General features: G+C 27.4%; 2 protein-coding genes across 5 annotated transcripts in view; both read left to right on the plus strand.

Moving 5' to 3' along the window:
* Positions 1-24011, plus strand: part of LOC114126188 (lachesin-like) — a 111332-nt gene that overhangs the window by 4101 nt on the left and 83220 nt on the right. For 2 of the 4 annotated variants that reach the window (XM_050201234.1, XM_050201237.1), the window contains exons 1-2: positions 5588-5817; positions 6526-6637. In XM_050201234.1, the coding sequence (XP_050057191.1) occupies positions 6571-6637 (67 nt within the window). In that variant the 5' untranslated portion in view covers positions 5588-5817; positions 6526-6570. Of the gene's footprint in view, positions 1-5587; positions 5818-6525; positions 6638-24011 lie in introns of those variants that run through there. The other 2 variants (XM_050201236.1, XM_050201235.1) reach the window with 2 other exon arrangements.
* On the plus strand, positions 10696-12122 carry LOC114125517 (uncharacterized). The gene is made up of 2 exons (XM_027989199.2): positions 10696-11074; positions 11823-12122. Exons 1-2 carry the CDS (start codon positions 10763-10765, stop codon positions 11913-11915), a joined length of 405 nt encoding a protein of 134 aa, XP_027845000.2. The 5' UTR covers positions 10696-10762; the 3' UTR covers positions 11916-12122.

Raw genomic sequence — 24011 nt, forward strand, 5'->3', positions numbered from 1 at the left:
CTAGGAAATCAATAATTTAATATGAATAATGCTTTATTTTATTTTATTATAACAATATTATATATCTACTCGTGGAATGTAGAGACAATTTAAAATTATTTGATGTTCGTGTATTTATATAAATCATATTTGAGATTTGAGCTAATTATTTCTTCAACGATAATATTGATAGTATTATTTATGTACAATAAACTATAAAAACTATATATAAAACTTGTATAGATGTAGGTTAGAGAAATTCCATCACGTTTCCCGTAGATTGGATTGGCAAAATATTGCTTTATCCTGCTATTCTCTAAGCTGTTTGTGAGTAATGTAGAAACGGGCAACGTTCTTATAATGTTCACCAAAACTTAGCAAACACTTGCCCATTTATAATAGAAATATTCAATTGTACCAGTTGTAGGCAGAAATAAGTGGTAATTGTTAAATGGAAAATATTTTTTTATGAAATATTATGTTTAAAAATATTGTTTAATATATATTTTTCTAAATAAGTTAATAAATTTACGAAAATTTAAATAATACAATTATTTACTTAATCTATAAATATAAAAAAATAAATATTAAGATAATCTTTTATGTCTGGTATAAAATATTTAAAAATAAAAATGTAAAAACCAAGTTTAATTACAGCCAAAGAAAAACACAAACAAGTATACTGTTATTTCTGAAACAGATACAGATTGTTAAAATTAACCGTATAAACGTTGGAAACTGATTTTTAGTTGAAATATTTTAATTAAATTACAACAATTAGTTAAAAATAGTACAAACAGTAAATAGTTTGGTTAACTTTTTGTAAAAGATTTTAGCATTAACATTAAAACATAATTATTTTACTTATTAATATAACTGAATTTCATGCATATTTCTAGAAATCAATCATGACGTAATTATTAATTTTTAAATTAAAATTTAAAAGTGCAATACATTTTAGTTTTCAAAACTTATTAATTTATAATTAAGAATTAATACATGATTTAGCTATTTGAATTATATTAAGAAATTAAGTAATTGATATGATAACGTTATTTATTAGGTTCGTGGATAAACGAGAGGATTGAAAATATAGGTGTTTTAATTTTATAATTAAAATATAATTTTTTTGAACACGCAATACAAGTATTATATTATGTTCGTAAAAGTTATAGTTGCGCAATGTTTGCTCAGGGAAGAAACCATGAAGTCTGGAGGTTGTTATATTTCTTTTATCCATTAATAAGTATTACTGGTTTTAGCTCCGCGAGGGGCTCTTAGAGTGGTATAAACGTCCGAAATAGGCTGCAGTTATATGCGAACGTGCTGCGGGTGGGTTCAAAGCCAAGCATGCACCTCACTCACCCTTTCCTCCATTGCACGTTGGGGCTTGAGGCGCCCATAATTCAATTTCGAATCCAAACGAACAAATTTAATTTAGGATGTTTTGGGAACAATTCGGCAGTAAACTAATATGGAAGCCCTGAAGGCCGAATAAGCTAACCTTTAAAAACCGAACAATTCCCAGACATATCTGATTAATGTTTTCTCTCGCTCTTTCCTCATCCTGACACTATTTTCTTGAGAACCGTAAATACGTACATTTCGTATTAACTGAATTATACTGTGCCCTTAGATATTTATCACTATGTTTATGATTCGAAACGTGTATTATGTCATACAATTAGAGGGTCTTTACTTATGGTAAAAACGTGATCAGAAACTAGTTGTATCACTGTTCTAGGTATTATTTAATGATAATATTATAAGTATTAGTAGATTAAGACTCATTATACTATGTATAAAAGTATTGGTGAACGTTATCTTATAAGAGATAATTGATGACAAAAACACACATCATATTAAATTATTTTTGACATTTGGGGTTTGTTTTGAAAGAAAAAGGTCCATGATTTTGAAAAAGATTAAAAAAGGAGAAGAAAACTAAAATAAATAAAAAACGGTTATAGACCTCTTGGGATTTAAGAGGCTCGTCCAAAAGAGAATATATACTTTGGGAACTTTAAGGCTGTTTATTAAAGGTAAATGAACAGCCGTTTATTTTATGGTTTCTGGGTGACATTAGCATAATGATTCCCGCGATAGTGCGAAACAAAATAAAAAAAAAACAGGCAACGTAGAAAGTAACAAAAAAGTGTTTAAATCCCAGGAATATGCTAAGAAATTCTGTAGGAAAAAACAGTACTTAGAATATGCGCTAGGGAGTACTTCAGAACAATGAGGATAATTCTTGGATTAAAAAAAATGTATAATTTATTTTGACAAATATAAAGTTTTCTCATTAAATGCTAAAAGATAGATGTCATATGCAAATATTTAAAAATTAAAATCACTAATGGGTTATTATGATATCTAGTTAATTATATATTCATAATAAGACAGTGGTTAATAAATAGTTGTACCTGCAGTTGCAGTGATACTTAAATACTTAAATAAATAGTATATAAATGTACAACATGTTTACATGTATTTTAAGTTTATTCCAAATTTTTAGTAATATGATTTATGTTTTAAAAATACAATACAATAAATATCTTATGTTTTTAAATATATCATTCAAGCAAAGTATTTAATTAAACATTTTATTTTCAATATTTTAGATTCTGAGCGGAGCGAGAAATGTATTGGGTTTATAATGATATTTATTTCTTTTTTATTCTGTAAACACTTTTTCTCCCCCTAAACTTGCTCAAAAGTACAAGTGTAGCATATTTTCTGAAAGAGTAATGTTCATGATCTTGTAGGTACTTTAGAGAGGTCATTTTTCGATTTTTGAAATGATACTCGAAATAAAAGCGTTTAAAGGAAAAAAATTATAAAATTTTAAAATCTAAAAATAATGAATCAATATTCAATGCTTATAAACAATAGATTTTATTATCAACATTATTTGTATAACAAAAGTCATATCAGGTAATATTGAAGATGTATCAATCTATAACGCAAGGTATTTAACTAATAGTGATTTGAAAAACTTGATTATTTTTAAATGTAATGAATAGATGCACTTACAGCAATCAGGTGGAGCAACTGTTGAAACGAAAACAATTATTGTATAACGAATCAAAACAGTAGCTAAAGAAGTTGCTAACTAAAGATTAAGTGACACATTATGACAAGGTATGGAAAATAATCATGGCAAAGAAGTTTTTGTTAAATTACTAGATAGATTTCAAATGTAATCAAACAAATGATAAACTTACAACAAAATAGAATAAGACCTACTATAATATGCAATTATGGTATATCGTATAATTTATTTGATGTTGAAATTCACCATTTTTATAACTTAACGATATGTGATGAACCATTTCTCAAATATGATAATGAAAATAATGATCTAGACGGATTAATAATATTTAAAAACAATAGAAAACATTCGATTATTTATTGTAAGTGACACTGTTTTATTCGGTGGAACTTTTTAAACTGTACCAAGACAGTTTGTGCAGTTATACTATTCGCGGAATTTCCATAAATAATGTATTGTCTTTAGTTTTGATTGACTGCTCATAAAAACGAACGAACCTATAGCATAATTTATCAAGAATTTAGAAATTCTGCCGAAAGGTATTATTTAAAAATAGATCTTCAGTTTGCGGTATGTGATCTTGAGTCAGCGAACATAAATGTGTTAAGAACTGCATTTAATAAGCCCCACATAATAGGTTGTCTTTTCTGGATAATCTTTATAGCGTCAGCTAGTGAACCGTGGTTAAGGAAAATTATTTGAACTATATCAGTAAACTATAAGAAATAATTTATTAGAGCTAATGTACTTACCATTCATACTATTAGAGGATTTGTGAGCAATTTTCGATAACGTTTAATTGATAATTTGGACGAAAGCGTTGCTTAATTTACTACTTGCATTGAATTAATATATAATCGTAAAGGACCAATGCGTGGTCGTCGGTAGAACACAAGCTATCTCTCCTACATTTCCTCTAGAAATATGAAATGAATATGAACTTGTACTTTACCGAAGACAGAGAATCAACACGGTTGTAAAAGTTTCCATTTGAAACTGGGAAAAGTCCTATTAACTCATAATTTTAATACTTGAAATTCGTTTTTAGAAAATATAAAATTTATAAAAATAAAATAAAAAAAAACCTAAAATACTATTATCTATATTCTATATAAAGGGTGGTCATACTTACATAATATGTGTCAAACCACCAGTACTTGAACAATTTACTGTTAATCAGGAACGAATTTAAAATATAGTAACAGTAATTATGTTGATTACAGAGAACAGAACAAAATCACTGCATATATTAGAGTATTGGTTTACCACTTTAAACTATACATAGTGGCCATCCAAATTAACTAAATTTACAATAAATGTATGATTTATATTCATTTGGTTTTCTTAAGAGATAGACTCATAAAATATAGGTACCTAATACGAGATATCAAAGTACAATAAAAATAATGAACTAATTTACATTGGAAAAAATGTAAATTGGACATAATTGAAAGTTGGGCTGAACAAAAATTGTACCTTATGTATAGGATCAAAATTTTTGTAACCAAATATACGGTTGGTAAATTAATGGTCATAATTTTAAGTCTAAATTTAAAATAATTGTATAAAGATGAAAACGTGACGTTTAAATAAGATATTCGTAACTCATAGTACAATATAGAACTATTAAGTGTTGGATTTTTCCTTCTCTATTCTCGTTAAAGTTCTCGTGGTGGCAGCTTTGTAGCATGTCATCCGCGTGCGTGTTTAATATCGCAACTGTTATCTCGTAAATTCCATCACCGTTGCCGCTGTCTCCCCAAGTTTGCAAACACACTTAATTAAAATTATCTACACACAAACACTGCATTCCGCTGATTAACATCATTATTTCCATAAACAACTGCATTATATTACTATATAATATATAAGCGCAGACATATAATACGTAAATACGAAAATAATATTTTACATTTATACGTACATCATAATATACTGCAGCCAATTCGTATATTATATATTATATCTATAATTTTTGCGTGTTTTAGCGGAAACCGGTGAAATTTTTCTTTACTTCCGGATATAACGCCACGGGTTTTTATCATTATTATAATTGTTATTTATATTGTATGCTCGCTAATTATTATCGTACACACGGTTTTTGTGGTAAGCGAGAGGGGAGGGAATTTTTACCGGGATAATTCATTGTCGTTTGATTAAACACCACTGCCGCCACAAAGGATATCCACCGGGTCTTTATCGGGTCCCCCTTCTTTCGCGTCCCGGCGTGCGTCGGCTGGTGCCGAGTCTCAATTTTAACGACCCTGGTGGCAAAGGTGCGGAAAGGCTGGTTAGCGGTGGTGTCCGGGTGTGATTAAATAAACCGGTAATTGGTCGGAAAAACGTGAGGGACGCGCGTCGTATTTGGCCCCACCCCTCGCCACTACCCTTGGACGGGACCCAGCCGGGGCGAGAGTAACTTTATATACGTTTTTCCCATTTTTCGCGCGAGACCGGAAAATACGGTTTTTTTTTCGTACCATCACCGTGTGCGGCGCCGCGTCGGCAAAGAGGCGCGTGCCGAACATCATCGCCCAGTACCGAAATCTCCGCGCCGGCTGCTAGTGTGCTAACAGACACCCTGCGGGAAACATCGTCGCCGTCGCCGATCTCGTGCGCGTGTGGCATTACCGACGTGCGTATTTACGCGATCGACGACGAAATCTCAACCTATAATGTGAATATACTCCGCGGCGCTGCAGTGATAACACATTATATTAGTGTTTTTTTTCTTCGAATGTTTCTGTCTGGTTCATTGTCGTTAAAATACGACTTTATTTTTACAGGTACCTGTATATTATTATCTATAATACAATACCTCGAAACTATATGTTATTTATCGCGGGCGTTTTTAATTATTGTTCGGAAAAAAATATAACGAAATTTATTTTTTACGACATATTTTGAATTCAATATTCTATTTTTGAGCTGCTAAAATATAATATATTTACAAGATAACGTAAAAAATAATTTTTTCATATTTATTTTTTTGGAATGTATGCATTATATATGTAAATATTTTGTGCATTTACATTATTATATTATATATTTCACACAAATCAAAAGTTAAGTAACGAAAAAAAATAATATTTATTTTACTTTAAATTATTGTTATAATGTACCTAATCTATATCGTTGTACATATTTTTCTAATAATAATAGATATGTTTCCATATTTATTAAGTTCTTATCATAACTTATTTTGATTTGAAACTAAATTTTTTGTAAATTATAAGCTATGTTATAATTTATAAATATACAAAGGGTTGATACATTAATATAAACCATCTGCATGCCGTCGAGAATTAGGTTTGTGACCTTATATGTTGTAAAACTAAAATCATGTGTTTTTAGTTTAAATTAGATTTTTCACAAATTTCTATCAGATTATTGAAATATCTGACCATTTGAGACTATAGAACATTTAAAATTAATTACGATGGTTAAAGGTAAAAAATTATATATTCATTAGGTATTATATTTATATTTTTCAGCAGTATCAGTTTTTTCTCAATGCAATCGCTGATAATTTACTGGAAATGGAAACGTTGCAGGTCAATTCTCCAGCCTGGAACCTGATGATTTGTTTTTGTCTTTTTATCACAAGTAAGTGTATCAAATTTTTAATTTTCAATAGTATAAATTTAGTTGTGTATATCAAATATTTTTCAAAAAATATAATATTATGTTGTGTATTAAGTCACCAGTTGGAATACAAACTGAATACTCGTATAATCCTATTTTAAATATATGAAATATATGACTATTAGATAATATGTTTAATTAATTTTAAGTCGGTTTTAATTGTATGTATAAGTGGAAATTGAAATGTTAAAAATTTAAACTATTTCATAGTTATTCGTTAAAATAGTGCAAAAATTATAAGTATTTAAAATCTCTGAATGTTTTTTAGATTAAAGTGTTGGTTATAGTGTTGTACCACGTGTACTCAACGAGTAGATGAATGTTCTAGGAATTTCACTGTTGACTTAATAAATAATATTTTTTTATATATCGTATAATATAATAGATAAATTATATTATTATAATAGTTTTTACTTATCTAAAATATGTGTGTATTTTTTTAAGTAAATTTCCCCATATTTCGTTGTACTATAAATATATATTATGTATGCGTTTAAATTATTATACACTGCACCTTAAGTTTTTTTGACATGTTACTATAGTAACTAAACTTTAAAAAATTCAACTTTTAGCCACGTGGTTGCCGATTTTTTTTTAATGAATGTAAATTCTGTACACACATGGCACAATGATATTTTAATAACACCTGACCATCATAATATAACTGGTTGCAATGAAACACTAGGGTTAGATAATCAATAACACTTAATAACTTAATAACTAAATAACACTTAATATTTTGAAAAGTTTCAACTTTCAATTAATGAACTAGATCTTAGATTTTTTGATGTAAAAGAATAAATAAATATATTTTTATCATTTAAAACTTTAAATATTATATAACTTCCTAATTGATATTTGATAGTAATGAAAAAACAAGAACATATTTTTTATTTATTATGTAAATTTTTTAATGGAATGGCAGATGCAGTAGTTTAATGAGGTGCATATTATTAAATATAATTTTTAAATTTAAAGATTTAAGATATAGTTTGAGCTTATGAATATTATGTTTTTTGATTCACTATTTACATGACAAGATTAATGTTAATATTGATACAATATTTATGAAGTATAGTCTTTGTTTATTCCATTTCGTATATTATTCCATACATGATAATGATACTTTTTCCAAATTAACATAAATTATCAGATTTATAGAACGTGAAAAAAAAAAATAAAAAAAAAATAGCAATAAAAATAAAAGGCCACTTAATTTTTTTTTTCAAACAACTTTTATCAGACAAAAGTATACTGGAAAGAACCGTTAGTATAAAATGGTTTTTATATTATATAGGTACTAAAGCTTAATATAATATTTAGTTATGTGTTTTTGTAATCGCTACTTGTTTGTGCTCCACTTGTCGTATTAAAAAATACACAAAATAAATAACATTTTGAACAATTATGACGATAATAGTATACATAATTATATATAATAATATATTGTAATATGTAATTGTTAATTTATAATACATCCTAAATTAATAAATATACAATTATAATTCATTGCAATAAAATACTTTTAGAGTTTGATGAGTACATTATTTTATATTACGGTTACCAGTTGGCTTATACTATAGAGTTTTTTTTGTATGTATAATATATTTTACAAAAGTTTTTTACTTATCCTATCGTTTGATATACTTAAGAAACCATATCATATTGTTTTATATTTTGTATACATGATTATATTTTGAAAACAGTTGTATTTTTAAAATATAAGTTTACTGTTGTATGCTACTTTTAAGCATAAAATAATATAGTATAACAATTTTTTATTAAAATTTTATCAAACAAAAGTTTATTTTATTAATTTAAATTAACTGGAAGTTGTTTGGTATACAAATTAACATTATATTATAGTTATATGTTATATATTATGTAAGTTAAAAAAGATGTAACCTAGCTAGAGAATTATACTATATATGAAGTATAATCACTTTATTTTAAATCATTTGAACAAATAAAAATGTTTTATATAAAATATTGGATTTTTTTTTTTAAATCAAAAATTATTTTAATTAATTAATTAATTTTATTTAGTACTATTCATTATTTATAAAGTGTATTGGTTTTAGTAGTAGGTATTTATAAAACGATTACTTTTTTATTCTTTGGTTATAATATATTATATAACGTACGTATATTAAAGTTTTAAATGATAGCTTATATTATTATAAGTTAAATTAATTTTAGATCAATTCAGAAAATGTAATATTTTGAGTAGTAAAAAATGTATGTCCCTCTTCAAAAATTATTAAATGGTTACTAGTTTTTTTCTTGTATATTTTTGGACCACTGAGTACTTTTGTATCACACAGTGTTCCATAGTGGTTGACGTTTTTCCAATACTATATCAAAATATTTAAGTGGTTATGGTACCACGTTGGTTCTATATAAAGGGTTAAAGTTATATTTACATTGTGTACTGACAGGTGAAAACCACTAGTTGCGTCTTTAAACTTTAAATGATATTATAACACGCAAAGAAAATTTATGAAGTGTAAAACAAGTATTTTTGTTTTATTAATAAGAGTAAATATATGTCAATATCATTGTTACTATTTTTGATTGATTTAAAACCCATAAATATATTTTTAATTTTGAAATTCTGAAATAATAATGAATACGAAATTTATTATATGTAATAGTAGGTAATGGGTTCGTATAAGAAAAAAAAAATCAATAATTTTTAAGGAAAATATTCCTGTGATGATATTTTGATCATAATACATATTTAGGGGATTTTATTATAAATATACGTTTTTTTAAATGTATTAACAAAATTACTAAACATTTTTTATTCAAAAGTCATTACCTTAAAGTCACTAATCCTGAAATTGTTGATTCTTTAATTTTAAGTCCTCTGCACTTAAATTAACTTATCTTTTTTTTTAAATTTCTAGCATGATTTAAAATACTTATTTTTTGTGATGGTGTTTTATTTTTTTAATAATTGTTATTGTTTATTTTTTTAAATCCATCTGATTTTATAATTAAGAAAAGAATTTTAAATACAATTTTTGAAGTTTTTTTTTTTTTTTGGTAAAGTTCGTTTGAAGAATTATATTTTTGAAGGGTAATTTGTGTATAAAACACTGTAAACATACTATCGTTTAAAATGCAGTAAGTTGGCAAACAAACGAGGGAAGGAGAAATCGTTTTGAAATCCTATGTTTGCATGACCTCACTCGGATTCTCGTGATGGTAACCAATCATATTATACCTTGTCACTATTAATTCACTTATGTTCTGATATGGTGTGCCTACTTTTGATGGAAAAGGAAGAAATAATAAAATGAATAAGGTTAAAAAAACCATACACGTTTATTACAATAAAACATATACACACACACATATATAATATCGTATGACCTTTCTGCGATATCGCCAAAATACCTCGTCTATTTGTTTAAATTGTTACCGTGACATAACACATATATACATTTTTTTTGGCAGGATTTTCATATTTGAATAATACATAAACAAATAAAAACGCCAGAAGACAGTTTTAAAGAAGGGAGAATAAATGTACAATAAATACGGCAATAAAATGAATGATTTAAAAATTTCACAGTTAGATACTTTTTCTTTTTCTTTTATAATATTTCTTTGTAATTTTTACTTTTTTCATCCTAGGAAATACAATACAATTGATTGTATCTTGTATCTATTATACAAAATATAATAATAAATAAATGAATTGCAGTTTAAAAAGACTCGTTTTTTCATAAAAAAAAAAAAATAATAATAATAACATTTTCATTGTCAATTTAAAATATCAAATATTAGTATAATATCGTGTTTAATGTTTATAATTGATGCATAATATTATTTTCAATTGTTTAAAGAAACTTTTTTGTTGTTGAAAATTACATTAATCTAAGTATTTGTATAACTGATGGACCAAACGAACATTAAATAATGTTATAGGTATTTATTTGTTTATTGAAAACTTTGAAATATAATGTAAATTACACATATTATTATCGTTTTTGTATAATTTTTTGTCATACTATGAACTGTTTTTAAGCCTTAGTAACGCAAATTTAATCAATAATATTTTAAATAAACGTAATAAAAATGGATGCCAAGAATAACAAGATAAATTTCATCCGTTTAGGCAGAATTTTAGAGTCATCAATATACCCATCTTTGGTTCGAGTGCTTACTGAAGCACACAAGGCGGACGCTATAAGTTATAATCATAAGTTTCGCAAAATTTTTATGAATCGACTAGCTGAAGATCTATGGTATAATAATCCGTTACATCCAGAACGCGAAAGGACATTGGTTTGTAGCATGCCATTTACTATGGTTAGTAATGACTTGTTACGAACGCCATTTACATTTTCTTGGGGTATGTCACGGGATCAAGCGGCTATTATTATACAAGTATATTTATATATTCAGTATTTAGATTTTAAGTTTTAAACTAAAATCTCCCTTATGACTTAAGCAAATACCTAACAATTATAAAATTTAAATTTAATACAAACGAATAAACAATTAGTATTATTGTACAAATACATATTAATATAATCTAAGAAAATCGAAGTTTATACAAAACGAATACAAAAATGTTTAAAATTAGGTAATTATATTCATATGTAATACGTAGGTATTTATAAAATTATTGATTCATTTTTTTCTTGAGAAATGGAAAATAAATCAATAATTATTACGACAGTATTTAATTCATTTTGACTTACAAGTTACAATATTGTCGAAAAATAGGTACCTAATAAAATAAAAATAATAAATATAATAAATATTTAATATATTATATTATATTCATAATATAAAACTTAAAATACAAAAATGTTTGTATGATAGCCATAGGAGCCAGAAGGTATAATAAATTATAGTAACTAAACAAAACTACGCAGTAATATATCAGAGAAAATTTGGTTTGTTTTGAACTAAATAATATTGTTCTGGAATATTTATACTTGTACGTTTGCCAGATGAGAATCATTACAAAAGAAAAATAATAAACAAATTTATAAACAATACGCCAATAGCGATTAATACCTAATTGTATTTTATTTTTGTTTGGCGTACAATGATCAATAGTCGAATTCATTTTTCACTTTTCCTCTAAAGTCAAATTTATCAAAAGAATGATAAACTGTTTTTTCAGTCAGCATATCGTGCACACATAGTCCGGATACAGTCTGACGTGGCGGAAATGAGGGCTTTTTGGCGAGCACTGACGACCAAAGGCCGCAAGTAGACGTGTTGAACTGTTGAAGTAGTTGCTTTTGTCAACTACTCCAATCAAAAAGAATGAATTTAACTGTACAATTTTTTTTAGCTATTATTATAATGTTTTGTACACATAACGCAACAATGTTCTCGATTTTTCGAATCATTACCGTTGATATGCAAATAAAATATCTCCCTTTACTATACTACAAAATAAATTATTTTTTTATCTAAAGTTTTTACTGATTTCCCCTTTCGACTTAATATATAGTTTTCTATTCCCCTTTAGATATTATGTTGACCTTTTAGTTTCATTCACTAAACTACCAATAGGTCTTACAACAATAATGGTCGCTCGGGACCCCTAAGGTGTATTATTGCACAAGGACATTTGTGAATGATTCGTTGTATGTTCATTGTCCATAGAGTGTAATATAGCATATTATAGAACATAACATAAAAATGTAATTTTATATTAAAAACGTTAAAGCATAATACTCATACTTCACAATAGTAAAACTATAAATAAAAATCGTAAAAAAACATTATTTATAAAAAAAAAAAGATTCGTAATATTATTATAATTTAGTAATGTAATTGTGATGTACCTAATTTATTACTTTAAATCAAGAATCATACTTAGCTAATTTGACCACCCTATTGGTTATTTATACTTGTGTAAATCGTAATTTTTAATTTCAATCTGTAGGCGAACGCCTGAAAAATAAAAATTAAACTATTGTAATATTTATTTTTAAATTTACTATTAACATGTTTATTAAATATTTAACTCTAACACTCGAGTTTGTATCTCACTTAGATGAATTCATTTAAAATTCAAAACTTTTAACTGAAACCATAAACTGAAAGAATTTTTTTGTTTACATTAATTTATTGTTTTGTTTACTAACTGACTTTTAGTACACTTACTTTTAAGTTATTGCGAAAAAAATATACTGGACAGTCGCTCAGTTAAAACATGATGGACGTTTATAAGTAATTAAACTATATATACTATAGCTGCGTGTTTTAATTTTATAAATTGTATTTATCGTAAAATATGAAACAATTTCTAAAAAATTAAACTCATTTTAAATAAACATGCAAAAGCACAATAATGATATATATATTATTTTAAATGATTTTAGATTACGTCACATTATTTTACAAAATTAATATGATGAGATTATTTTAAATACCTCGTTTACAAATTAATAAATGTTATGATATCATACAGTTGTAGAAATTTAATAACAAGCGTTTAATAACTATGAATTTTATTGTTACTTTCAAATTTATGTATAGGTTGCTTGTTGAGAAATGAATGTATAGTATAATATATTTTACTTCATTCCGAATATTTATAGGCAAAATATTAGTTGAAATCAGTCCTATTGTTTTTATTTCTTTCACATAAATTATGTAGTTAATTATATGATATTGAGTTATTGAAATGATTAATAAATAGAATACAATTAAATTGAACTAAAGACAAACAGTGAATTTAAACTGAACAAATAACTATTATGTTCGGTTCAAAAATCTATAACTTCTTAACTTACTGAACTAATAGAATTTTGTAACCACTGTATGACGATCATATGATTATTTATAGCCAAATATGACGTGTTAAATGTGTTTTTATAAAACTTTGAGTACTTTTTAACCAGTTTAATTCATACTCAAGTTATACAGTTATCATATAATATTACTATTTATACTTCAAGTTAAACGCGTTATATTAGTAGCACGTATAGATAAGTACTTGTAGAAGTTGAAAATATCGTATATTCATACGTTTTTATACTAACGTAATGTGTTGTAATGGTGGTAAACTTGATATTAATAGCGAGTCACGTGTATGTATTTATCTATCGTATACAATAGATAGGTATTATGTTGTGCGTATTAGCTTTGATATTAACCACGTAATGGAACAACATTTAAGCAGTATAATAATGAAAGTTTTAAACTAATATAAAAATGTACGGATCGTTTATAAAAAAAATTACGAAAATGTTCGCTTTTTCAATCGTATAGGTAAATTCAATAGTGCAATGATATCGATGGATATTATGGGAACTTATATAAATATATTATAATGTTAGACGATTATATATGCGAGACGTGAGTACCACGGATTTTGGGCAAACAACAAAACGTCAAACGGCGGTGCATGAGCGGTGTAGTCAGCGGTTGTCGTCGGGGAGGAGAGGGCACACCGCCGTCACGCGACATCGGTGTAATAATTTGGCGGAAGGGGCGGCTTAGCCTTTCGAGGCAATTAACCCTAAATCGCATTATACACCCACCCGTCCAACCTCGTTGCCACGTCCGACATAGTATATATATCTATACTGTATTTACATGTCAGCTCGAGTGCTGCTGTAACAAATCATCGCGTACACCGTACCAATTCCTTCCATTACTCGGCTGCAAACGATTTGTGTTCCAAATATGGAATTGTGTCCGGTGGATTTTTCACGAGATTTTTCCCGGTAGAATTTCCGGGTTTACACGAGTTGTGTCCTGTAAATGTTTTTTGAATACATAGCGTTGTGTCCCAATAAAAAAATGTACTTATACGTTTACAAATCTAAAAATTTGTTCATTCTCCATCATTACAATATAATGCAAATATATTATAAGTATACATATAATATTTGAATAATACATTTTGTTTCATTATAATATATTAATTATTATTAATAATAGTAATAATAATAAAAGTATATATTAGCAACTTTGCAAATAATAATATATGTTATGAATATACCTATACAAAAATAAATTTAAAAATAAAAATTGAAATGTATAACTCTACATTGTAATCACATTAAAAATTAATAATAGTTAAAAGAATAAATAAAAACGTATATAATCGTTATAGCTCTGTTACGTACCATGTACATCTTAATACTTCCTCGCGATAATAAAATATTGTAACGATTGTAAACACTACATGTACATTGGATTATAATTTTTAAGGAAACAAAACTTGTGTACCTTAATATTTTTTCAGTCTGGACTCGACTTGTTAATTCCCCTTTTTTCGACAGGATACAATTCGTGTACCAGTAATTATATGTGTTAACTTCGCTTAACTCCACAAGCTAGGGCCAATTTTATTTTACATTTATTTTGTCGGCTAACCTGTGAAACATGAATATGTTCAAGTATAATGTCAGCCATATGATGTAAGGACAGTTTTTGAAAAAGATCTTCTTTTAAATTTATTCGTGTTATTCGTAAATTGACGAAAGTTTGTAATTATAAATGATGGCAATGACGGTGTCCGTAAAATACAAATATCAGAATATAAATATGGTTTTCAAATTAAAATTTATTACACCTACCATCAACCCGGAGAATTATTATGTATCACGTGGGTAAGGATTTATTGCGTAAATATGTTAATTTTTTAATCACTGAGAATTTGTGGAAATAACCGTGTTTCAACGTAATTAAACAACTGTTAACTTTAAAATTGTTTAGCAAAAAAACTATTTCCATTTAATTTAACTAATTGTCCATGATATTACAACTTTTTACAAAACTATTTTTTTGATAAATACGTTATAAGTTATAGCATAGTAGAATATATTAATACTAGAAATATTAATATTCAGATTTTGATCTTGCTTCGCAATATTATTCTTATTATTTTCACTTTTTTTTTTATTGTTATCAGATTAATTAATACTATTATGTTTAGTATACATATACGTATATCTATTATATTATTTTTGAACATTAGAAACACCTATAGTACATAAGTAATCCAATGCGATTTTTGTTCTGGATGTCTGGATAAGGTAAGACGGTGAGTTCATATTTTGGCACGATTCTTATTACACCTTTGTTTATATTGATTAGATGTAGATGATGCAGTGCCAACAATTTAAAATTTGAAATTCATATTCCTGGAGTTTGAATTTATGAAAAAGTAATAATAATTAATTATGTTGATAAAAACATTTAGATATTCTTTTTTATTTTTTAATTAATCAGAATTTGCATTTTAAATACGCTAAAATACATATGATTGGTATTGATTTTCGTTATGAAATTGTTAATTTTATCTTGTGGTTATTCAGAAAGTAGTATTCAAATGCACAGTGGATAATTTTAGTGAAACTGTTCACTACACCATTACCTTTATTAAACTTAGTTATCCACTCCACGCAGACTCATTTACATTTTTCAAAAAATAATTACATTTTGAGTTGAAATGAATTCGGAAATTTTAAATAAGTTCGTATGAAATCATAAAAATCTGTTGCATAATCCATATATTATTTTATATCTATTATAATATCTTAGTATATTAATTTAATTGATTCAAAATTTTAACAAAAAAGTCATATATTTATTTAAAATTATTCACGTTTAGCGTTTCCTGCTTGCAAGTGATAATAATATGTTTATTATATTATGTATTGAATAGACTGCAATACCAACCATAGTTATTGTTGAAATAAAAAAACTTCCTGTTACTGACTGTTAATCGACGAACCACACGATGATTAACAATGGATTTTTTTGTAATATCATTATTATAAATCCGTACAATAGGCATAATAATTCATTAAATCAAACAAAATATTTGCGTTGAATATGTTTATACTTTTAAAAAGGTGTTGGTATTTAAATGGTAATTATTATGCATCGATCGATGCAGAGACCAGCCGTATATGGACGCGGTACAAATTAGTGTCCAGGACGAAGTTTAGAGACAAATAAAAGCAGAACGTCCTGGAGGTATGTTACCGGTGCTCGGAAATTCGTTTTCACGGTTGGCTGACATTTTTTAATCGAATTATGCTCGTTGCCTTTTTTCAGCGGGTCGTGTATATAATAGTTGCTGGCGGCGGCGTCGTGTACGGCGAGAGTAGTTGGTCTTCTTCCACACTTTGGAGTTGCGTGAAATTTCTCGCCCGACAACACTCCGACAGTGTTTTCAGTGGCGGCGGTGCTGGTGGTTTTTGGCAAATAATATTTTTGTTCCGGCGACGTGAGAGGGACGTGGTGGCGGCAACGGCGGTGCCAAAGCGGTTCGGTAGGGGTCGTATAAAGTTATATAGGGTGGAAAACTACACAGACAGACGCCAAGACGGACATTAAAAACGACGTCCCCTCGCCGGCTCCGTCGACAAGAATGATTCGCCCACGCGCGTACATCACCGCCACCACTACAGATACCACGTTTCACCGTGCAGGGATGAATCACAGCTGAAAAATATAAAAATATTCGTCGATATTTTGTATAAGAGACAAATTCGTATATATTGCGATTAACAACGATTTATTATTGTCCCGCCCTCGTAAATTATATTATATTATTTTATTATTATAATAATGACGAGTTAAATGTTGTTACATAGCACCATAGCAGTAATTTTGTATTTATATTTTATAGGTATACATTTTTGAAATTTTCATATAAATACTATATTATATTGGTTTATGTTAATTTATTTCGTATTATTGCGTCAATATCGAATTTTTTTTGCTTCTATCTTGCGACGGCGTTGGTCGTTGTAGTCTTTGTACGATACAATCCTTATTCTTGTGTCTCAGTAGTCAGTACGAAAATACATATCTTAGTGTATACACTATATTTAGTACTACATTTTTATAGTGTGCAGTATTTAATAAATGTGTTAAAATTTGTCTTTTTTCCGCTCTAGAGATTTGATCGATTTACACAAAAAGTATATACTAAAATAATCAGAGAATACTGACGTTATAGTATTACTGATGAGTGATATTACAAACCCTAATTTAATATGTGAATGAACTGAGCCGAACTATTCTAATTTTATGTTTAACACATTTTTTACAATATTGAAAAATTCTGTTAATTTCTATTATTTATATTTATTGTTGTTATTTAACTTACATGTTACTCGTTTCATTTGATATTAAGTCATTATAATAAATAATCATTACAGTTTAAATCAAATTAACGATTAAACACACGTAATAAATTGTCTAATGTATATATACCTACATTCGAATCGAAATATCGGGCAATCGGTTTGGTTTGAATATTTCATCGATTATCAGTTTTTGAACTAAACTGATTACTTCACGATTTGGTTTTGTATACGAACAGAGTTAGTAACATCACTATAGAATATAATATTATGTCTTGTCTCGTTGAATTGATATTGATCCTATATTTTTGCTACATAATGTGTTGTAGTTGTAGTGTTCTCAGAAATAAACTATTATGATTAATTCGCGCGTTATCCAGTAAAATATTATATAATATGACTTCGAGTGTATATTATATTTGACAGGCTTAAAACGGTCGTAGACGATGTGTTCACCCTGACAGTTCTTTGATCATGGAGTCGTATATATATATGTGTGTGTGTGTGTGTATTTGTTTTTGGTACGTGCCATGTTTTGGGCAATGTTCGATTATGTGTTTTATACTGCAGCGATGCGTTATTGTTGTTACTCTCGTTTTGTGTAAGTTCGTACACACGAGCTTTTGTTTATTTGAAACAATTGTTGGAGGAAGACGCGTGTGCACTGTGAGTCGTTTCTATTTGCTGTGCATTTAGTTTGCTGGTAACATTAAGAAGAGATTACTGTTTTCCGATCGAAATTTTTTAGCAATGTGTCAACTGCGTTTTAGTATGTTTCTAAGAAAACTTCAAAATTATTAAAAAAAAAAAGGAAAAAAACATTGGGTATCAAAAATGGTTTTAATGTAAAGAATTCTTATCGATTTTTTTTAAAATAACAGTGTATAAAATTAAAAAAAAATACGAAAATTGTCAACATTTTATTGTTATTTTTAAATTAATTGTTTGATAACTTTGATTACCAAAAAGTTACTCTATATTTATCTTATAATAATTTATTATACTTAACTATAATGATTTTAATTTAACACACCCATTATAGTGATTTACTAAATTACGAGGAAGTATTAGATACCTATATGGTACCTACTTTGGAGCAGTAACCTACGTAAAGCCTTTTTAAATAAAATATTATTAGTTAGTAATTTAGATTTGTCACTTATTTTGTAAATTCGAGAACTTGATTTTGTGCTAAAATTATATTTATTTGAGCTTAAGTACTTGTTGGCCTTAACCTGTTGAAATTTGGCACACGTTTGGGATAAGTTATACGTAATGTTTATTTATTACAGCTTGTAGTTAAATAACTTATTTATTATACATTTTATGTAGGTACGTACAACAGTCAACTAGCAATATGACAAATTTAAAGAGAACAAGGAAAAAGTTCGGTACCTATATCGAAAGTTTGTTAAATCGAAATTCGTCAAAAGCATAAATTAACAAAATTCGTTTTCACTAAATTTAAGAATTTAAGAAAATTCAAAATTTAAATCAACACATTATTTACTTACTTAGGTATAGTTAGTAAAGTAAAAGTTAACACATACATTTTAACTAATGAATTATTACATTTACATACTTATTATTCTTTTGTATGTAGCCGCTTGTGCTTACCGGTCAATAGCGTTGTCCAAATTTGAAATATTACAAAACACAATGTCGTCAATGCCATGTCTCTGAAATAACAAGACGGCGTGGAGACCTGATTTTGCTTTTTATGGACATGCATTTTATCTTATCGCATGACAATCGCCGAATAAACTCCATAATAGCAAGCTATTTATTTTTAATTTATATTTTCCGTAGTCATTATATATCAGCAAACGTGTACTTTATATTAATACAAATTAAAAATTCGTAATATCAAGATCTAAAATTGTAAAAATTCGTTAAAATCACGAGAGCTTTGGCTAAATAAACTTCGTTATAATATCAAGGGTACAAAAATACAATTAATTTTTCGTTATATCACAAGATTTTCAAGGGAACGACAGTTTTATTTGTTATACTGAGATTTTCGTTGTATTACAAGTTGACCAGCTCATAATTATCTCTCAGAATGTGTAATTTTACAGAAATATACAAATATAATTCTGTGTAATGATTAATTTATTTTTACTTTATAAATTTTATTATGTTATTGAATTTTAATATTTCATTTTCAATGAATTTTGATAATGGTGTTCAAATTAAAAGCATTATTGAGTATTCTAAATATTTTAATTATCTATTAATTGTATTAACATTTTAATTTATACTTATAATAACGGTATTTGGGCTTAAATAATTTAAGTAGGTACTTAAATAACTATTATCATATTGTTATGGTTTGAATGTAAAACATTGTGAAATTTAATTAAGCTCTAAAGTCTAGAAAATCCCGTAAATTGAACTTTTACTTGCTCGACAAATATAACGATGTATTACCTGTAGGGTACCAAAATTATCCGAGGCACGGTTCATTAGATAATTATCTAATGATCCACAAAATCGTCGCTTTTTACAAATAGGATGATTCATCAAAAGATACTTTTTTCTTTAGAAAAATTAACAACTTTTTATTTGTGAATACTTCTACTTTATTGGGTACATCATGTTTGTTTTTATTTTGACATCTATAAGGTTGGGTTTAATAATTTGTTCTTTAATTTTTAAAATTAATTTTAGTTAAAAAATATGTCATCTATAATACGTCATAATAATTATTTCTTCACGAAGTTCAATTTTAATTGTTAATAGTTGACGTTTATAATTTTTAATGCATTTATAATTTTTAGAAAAGCGCATTATATTTTAATTTAAAGTAGATTAAGTAAATTAAGCTTAAATAATGTTAGAAAATAAATTGATATAACTATAGGGGAAAAGTATTAGGTATAATATAGTGTTTATGGGTAATATTGTACCATATATAATGAATGAGATAGAAATTATAAAAATTAAGTTGATATGTCTTACGCTTTGCACAAAACAGAGTTTATGAGTAATATTATACTTGTATTATAGGATATTATAGTAATCATTATTGTCCAGTATTCGAGTTAATATAATAGACAATAAATAGTAAAATGGTGAGACTTATTTAACATTAGATGTATGGCGTAAAATAAAGTAGCAAGTACGTAAGAGTTGTGAAACTATTTTTCTTACCGTTAACATAGTTTTTATTAGTCGATTATTTTATTTGCTTATACATAATATTATGCGTGGGTAGTTGTACTATTATTTTGAAGAAAGCGTAGGATTGTTTTGTTTACGATCTTGTACTATTTTTTTCTGCTTACTATCAATCGTATATTTAGTTATTTGTATTCTAACCAACGGATATCATAAACACTTTAACAAAATATTACATTTTTATTGACTCATGGAAACTAACAGACATAGAGACAATAATACACATATTATGTGTAGTATGTCTCATTAAAATATTTGAGTCAATTACCTATTATTTAATATCGTAATATTATGTTAATCTGCAATATTATCGTTAACATTATAGGTCTCCGTTTACTATATATTATGCACGTAAATGTTTCAATACGAATAAAGTAATTGCGCGGTCATTTGTGTCTGTAATGTACTCAACGACGAACTAGGCTAGGTACCTACTTAGAAACACGATATTATCACCACCATGAATATTAATTTCGTAGACAAGACAGTTTTTATACAGTGATGGAACTAATTGCGTATAAACCGTAGCAATCTTTATATGTATAGGTAGCGCCTTACGACGATGCGTAACGGTTAACACAAGATCGTGTCTCAAACACACTGCACACAACGCATGCATGGGATATTATGTACACGCGGAATACACACGAAGTATATTCACAAACGGGGAGGGTATATATGACGTACACGCGGTTTAATCAAAATTAAAAATAAAACCTTCAACCCCCTTGCAGTATATATATATATATATATATATTGTATACAGCGCTATGACGGGTTTTCGAGAATACTGTAAACACGCGGGGAAAATAATATATAAGACAGTGTTTGTATACACTCCGAAGCGACGTCTAAAATAACTAGGGGGAGCGAAAACGGTTTTATAGCTCGTGCACCACGATGACAGCTATGGCCGAAGTCCGTCGATGCACATTAGTTTTACACGAGGAACCGATCATTCCTGCTACACTTAACCCTCCGCTTCATCTTTTTCACACACACACACACCACACACACACACACACACACACACACACACACACACACACACACGCAAGCATGCGAATGTATATATATTATACACGCGTATATGTTTTCATGCAAGTCAGATTAAATGACTATAGTAAAACGACCGGCGGCGGCAGTGACTATGGACAATATAAATGCCGCGCTTGTTTAGTTTAACTCATTAGTTTCGTTATCGAATGTACGTGGGGTCATTGTATGACTTATATATGTATATATTTTATGTGATCTAGATGTGTAGTATTGATTTTGGCGACTACGGCGATGGGCACTAAGACTGCGAGGACCGAGTTTTTCGTATCGAACAGTAATACAGCGGACGACGACGACGAGCGCGATCATCGATTGTCGTCGCACTGTCGTACAGTTGTTTTCGGACGATTTCTTTTTCCCCCTCGTCTCGCCGGATAAAAGTTAATTGTGTACCACTAGAAATTTGTCTACCAAGGGGTCGCGCTGCTCCTGAGATGGACGCACATAAATCACTGTCGTCATACAGCAGTACGCTTAACGGCAGTAAGGAAAAAGAAAACACGTGTCACCCATGACTATAAAGTGCGGGGTTAGGTTATTATCATAATATGATTATGTGCAGTGATTTGTTATGGCGCCTTTAGCCAAATGCCCAATGTCATCACTTAATAATCATTATTATTTATTCATGTTCTTATAAAAAAAAAAAAAAATGGAATATGAATTGATCTAGAAAACTTTCTGTTCACAAGATTCGTGGTAATACTCTCAAAAGTATAAATTATTCGAATAAACGTTTTCGAGAAGATTGTAAATTCACAATGAAAATTACACATTTTATCAGTTAACAATACAACTAAATAATAACATTTCAATAATTATTAGTCTATGCTCTTATTAATTAATGTACTACCTATTATTGTGGTTGACTTAAATCTCACCATCATAATATGCATTCATAACATTTTAAATATCAAATAGGTAATTATATATTTTAATTTTTGATGGATGTGTATATAAAATGGCGTATCAATTTTGATAGAAGTATCATGGAATTTTGTTATAAAAACAGTTTTGTATTTCGACTATAAACAGTGCAACGAAGTGTTATTAAGTTGTCTGAAAAATAATATTATTTACGGGCTATGCCTGCTCTTCTTATTTATTTGTTTGCCTTTTGAAAACTATTTACCAACATTTTTAAACAAAGACATAACATTTTATTTTAAGATTATTAAAATTAAATTTTGTTATTATTATTGATATATTATCTAACTTATACTTAGTTTAAAAAGTTTCAACTTATTTTTGTAATGTAATAAAAGAAATATTTACTCGGATACTAAATGGAGTATTTGATTTTACATTTTTTTTTTGCGTCAAAATCGTTTGCAAAACTGTGTAGATACTTGAAATTTTTTCCAAATATTATAACATTTTGACTGTTATTGAGTTATTTCTAGATATTTGAATTTTTTCAATTTTTTTCTCTATAAATATTTATCATAGTCATGTACAAACCAGACATTAACATTTACGTCCCATTAATAACAATAATATAATATTTTAAAAGTTATTAGTAATAACTTATAACATAATCTATGAGTTGTTTTTGGAAAAAATAATTTTAACCTGTACGTTATGTAAATTATAAATTGATATCTTTAGAAAATGGAAAATGACAATTTGTGTCCTTTTAAAATCGTTTTTTACGTGTGTATTGATATTAATCGTTGTTTAATATTTAACATATCCATTTAAGTAATCAACTCTATAGCGAAGTACTTACACACAACATTTAATCAATTTATATTATATAAAAAAAAAAAACAATAGTAATAAGTTTAGTTGAGTATCTTTTGATTCTAGTTGAATATATGTGTAAAATATTAACATAATTTTATTAGAATAAAATATTTTATGTTTTATTTGAAAGTATAATTTTTTAGTTTTCAACAATATTTTATTTTTCAGAACTGTTATATGAAATGGGAAAGAGGTGTTCATTTCCATATTTTATCCATTGATTCAGAATCAATAAAAATAAATAAATGTTTCTGAGCACA

The sequence above is a fragment of the Aphis gossypii genome, chromosome 2, assembly GCF_020184175.1.
Source record: "Aphis gossypii isolate Hap1 chromosome 2, ASM2018417v2, whole genome shotgun sequence".
In the NCBI taxonomy this organism is placed as follows: domain Eukaryota; kingdom Metazoa; phylum Arthropoda; class Insecta; order Hemiptera; family Aphididae; genus Aphis; species Aphis gossypii.

Coding starts and splice junctions, on each gene's coding strand:
- LOC114125517 (XM_027989199.2), top strand. CDS start 10,763: ATGGATGCCAAGAATAACAAGATAAATTTCATCCGTTTAGGCAGAATT. Junction 11,075..11,822: donor AAGCGGCTATTATTATACAA/GTATATTTATAT, acceptor CTGTTTTTTCAG/TCAGCATATCGTGCACACAT.